The sequence below is a fragment of the Callorhinus ursinus genome, unplaced genomic scaffold (genome assembly GCF_003265705.2).
Source record: "Callorhinus ursinus isolate GAN/ISIS: 27379988/994484 unplaced genomic scaffold, GSC_fseal_2.0 scaffold108, whole genome shotgun sequence".
Lineage (NCBI taxonomy): Eukaryota > Metazoa > Chordata > Mammalia > Carnivora > Otariidae > Callorhinus > Callorhinus ursinus.
The window spans coordinates 103,384-107,296 of record NW_027397170.1 but is presented as its reverse complement, the minus strand read 5'-3'; the positions used below and the strand labels follow the sequence as shown (position 1 = coordinate 107,296).

At 50.8% G+C, this 3,913-nt stretch overlaps 1 protein-coding gene across 1 annotated transcript; it reads left to right on the top strand.

Moving 5' to 3' along the window:
* The first annotated feature begins 361 nt into the window (after nucleotides 1-361).
* LOC112815667 (keratin, type I cuticular Ha3-I) lies at nucleotides 362-3,501 on the top strand. The gene is made up of 7 exons (XM_073889463.1): nucleotides 362-709; nucleotides 811-893; nucleotides 1,428-1,584; nucleotides 2,445-2,606; nucleotides 2,701-2,826; nucleotides 2,951-3,171; nucleotides 3,384-3,501. The coding sequence occupies exons 1-7, from the start codon at nucleotides 362-364 to the stop codon at nucleotides 3,499-3,501; spliced, it is 1,215 nt and encodes a 404-aa protein (XP_073745564.1).
* Nucleotides 3,502-3,913: the final 412 nt, after the last annotated feature.

Sequence of the window (3,913 nt, the reverse complement as noted above, 5' to 3'; positions counted from 1 at the left end):
CATGTCCCTGGCTCTCCTCCCCTCTGAGTAATGGGGAGAGCCATTGGGATTATGATGATTCTGTCTCCTTTGAAGCCATCTGATGAAACTCTGATTTTACCAGCCACTAGCACCTAGGAGGAACCTGGTGTGACACAAGCTGAATGGAATAATTTTATGGGTTGAGGGGACTCTTTGGAGGCATCTAACTAGCATATTTTGGAGAAAAAATTAGCTGAAGCATTAGGAAGGGAAACTATGCTGTATGCCAACCCCCACCCACCAATAAGGGTATAAAAGGACCATGGAGGAAGGAGAGACTCAAACCTCACCACATCCACCTGTATTGGCTTACCTGCTCTCCATCACCTCTCCCTGAACCATGCCTCACAACTGCTGCCTGCCCAACCTGAGCTGCCGCTCCACCTGCTCCTCCCGGCCCTGCGTGCCCCCCAGCTGCCACACCTGCACCCTGCCCGGGGCCTGCAACATCCCTGCCAACGTGGGCAACTGTGGCTGGTTCTGCGAGGGCTCCTTCAATGGCAGCGAGAAGGAGACCATGCAGTTCCTGAACGACCGCCTGGCCAGCTACCTGGAGAAGGTGCGCCAGCTGGAGCGGGAGAACGCAGAGCTGGAGAGCCGCATCCGGGAGTGGTGCCAGCAGCAGGTGCCCTTTGTGTGCCCCAGCTATCAGTCCTACTTCCGGACCATCGAGGAGCTCCAGCAGAAGGTGAGGGGGTGCCATGTGGGGGTGCAACAGCCGCTGACTGTCCTTGAACAATAAGACATTTTCAAGTTCAAGTGGCCCTCATAGTAGGCTCTTGTTTTCAGATTCTGTGTGCCAAGTCTGAGAACGCCAGGCTGGTGGTGCAGATTGACAATGCCAAATTGGCCTCTGATGACTTCAGAACCAAGTACGTTGAGACTTTCAGGCTAGGTGACCTTTAAGACCCCTGTGGCTCTCTCATGGTCTTATGGGACATTTCCTGGAAGGGAAGAGGCAGCCATCTCACCCTTTTCATTTCTCTTCTCAAGCCTGGCTTTATATAAAACCATTTTCAAACAGAAATCCAGACTCATATGCTGCATGCTCTTCAGTCTATATTGGTATTTCTGGAAGGCCTCCTTAAACTCCCAAATTCAGAGATTGACATGAACTATTCTTGGGGAATGGATTGGTTCTTGGGGAATAGTGGCATATTAACCAACAAAATAGAGAGGAAAATGAGAAACTCAATTTAATGAATCCCTGTGGGCACCTTCTGGTGTTAGGGTAAGTCAGGAGTCTCTCCAGTCTATCTGTGCAGAGCCTGAGGGAAACATGGGAGAAAAGAGGCAGTAAACTGTATTAGCTAAAAGAGATTGAGACCAGCCCATCCACAAGACACAGGACAGGGGGAATGGGATTCTTTCCTGCCTCATCCTCCCACTCTGATCTGTATGTGCAGGTACCACACTGAGCTGGGCTTGAGGCAGCTTGTGGAGTCGGACATCAACGGCCTGCGCAGGATCCTGGATGAGCTGACCCTGTGCAAGTCTGACCTGGAGGCCCAGGTGGAGTCCCTGCGGGAGGAGCTGCTGAGCCTCAAGAGCAACCACGAGGAGGTAAGAGGAAAAGGAAAAAAAAAGTAGGCTTCAGAGCCAAGACTTTAGCATCGGCAACCAGGAGGCAATTGCCATCAGGCTTCTTGAGTTGGGACCCCTCTCTGAAGAACTCAAGGTCAGCCAGAGAATGATGATCCTATATCCATAGCATAGACTGAGGTAGGTTGCTTATTCTCAAGCAGCTGGAGGAGGGTTGGGCAGGGGTTGGAGATGCTGAGGAAGGGCATCCATTTATTGAGCCCTGCTCTCTCCTCATCACTGTTAGTTTCTGAATTAGTTGGAGAGATGGAGGAAAAAGAGAAATAAGACATGCACCTCTCTTCAATGAGCTCCCATTCTAGTCTGGGGAGGTGGCCATGTAAAGACAACACATAATACAGGTAGAGGAAAAGAAGTACTATATGAGATGTACAAGCAGCATGTTCAGGGAATAATCCAGCCTACCTGGAAAGAGACAAAGAACTCTTCTCAGGCATGTCATGGGAAGGAGGAGGATTTCACACTTGGATGTTTCAATCTGGGGGAAGAGGCTGAGGAAAGACACAGAAGTGGTAGAGCAGATATATTGAATTTGGCCCATGCACTGGTATAGCTGGACATGCATTACCTATAGGGATGTGATGAGAAATGAGGTAGGACCTGCATATGCCAGGGAGTTTGGACTTAGTCTTACTGGAAATGTGAGCTTCTTTCAGGTTTCTGGGAAAGAGGTTGATGTAATCCTTATTTCGGTTTATTCCTACATCATATCTGTGTCAGTCTTGGGCCTCAGTGCATTTTTGTTGTGCTCATTTTCCTACAGTAGGAAGATAGAGAGTAGATACATTTCTGTGGCTTATTCATTCTTCTTCTTCCCTCAGGAAGTCAACACCCTGCGCTGCCAGATTGGAGACCGCCTCAACGTGGAGGTGGACGCAGCCCCCACTGTGGACCTGAACCGTGTGCTCAACGAGACCAGGAGTCAGTATGAGGCCCTGGTGGAGACCAACCGCAGGGACGTGGAGGAATGGTTCACCACCCAGGTGGGCATCTCAGCGCATGGCCACTCAGGACCCTTGGCCCCTCGGGGCCCTTGCGGCAGGGTCTGACCCTGTCTTCTCCCCTGTGCTGTTTCAGACCGAGGAGCTGAACAAGCAAGTGGTGTCCAGCTCGGAGCAGCTGCAGTCCTGCCAGGCGGAGATCATCGAGCTGAGACGCACGGTCAATGCCCTGGAGATTGAGCTGCAGGCCCAGCACAACCTGGTGGGTGTTGTTCAGGGTCCTGTCCACACTCTCCTGACCTCATGAAGCCTGGGACTTCTCTGGAACCCCATGGAGAAGCCCCCTGAGGAGCGGCTCTGTGACATTCTTTWTCTTCCCCGCACAGAGGGACTCCCTGGAGAACACGCTGACGGAGACGGAGGCGCGCTACAGCTCCCAGCTGGGCCAGGTGCAGTGCATGATCAGCAACGTGGAGTCCCAGCTGGCTGAGATCAGGTGTGACCTGGAGCGGCAGAACCAGGAGTACCAGGTGCTGTTGGACGTCAAGGCCCGGCTGGAGTGTGAGATCAACACGTACCGGGGCCTGCTGGAGAGCGAGGACTGCAAGTGAGTGGAAAGCTAGTACTATTTCCCTTGGGGATGCATGAGGTTGCTGTGGGAATGAAAAGTCATCTTGATGGAAACAAATCGATAATTTCAAGCTTTTGGTTGGAGGCAGTCTGGGGAAGTGCTATATTCTTATACAAAGTGCATTTAGTATTTTCCTATCTCTTCAGCTCATTTTCCCCTAACTGGCCCTCATGGTCTTCTGTCTGCAGGCTCCCCTGCAACCCATGTGCTACAACCAATGCATGTGAGAAGCCCATTGGGCCTTGTGTCTCCAATCCTTGTGCCCAACGTGCCCGGTGCGGACCTTGCAACACCTTTATTCGCTAGAGGCCCCGGTGCCAGGAGGAGGAGAAGAGTTCCAAAGTCACATCTCAACTCTATTTCACACTTTGGTGACCACACTTTGGACAAAGGAAGAATTTCTACCAGCACCAGCTTCTAGGTGTTAACTCCGCCTTTCACTGAATTACCTGGCTTGGTTCTTTAGACTGCATAGCCTCCTTACCAGCTCGTTCTGTCTTCTGAACATATAGAGAAATCTACAGCGGGATCATGCAATGTCTATTATCACAATGACACACTTGTGTAACATGTTATGCTTGAACAAACACTTATCTAAATGTGATTTCAAAATAATCGCATGAAAGTAATGGATGATGGAGCTGATAGGCAGGTTATAAAGCTGTTGGGAAAAATCTTCCTCATCACTCTTTTGGTCTTTGGAGATGCAGTCAGGGTC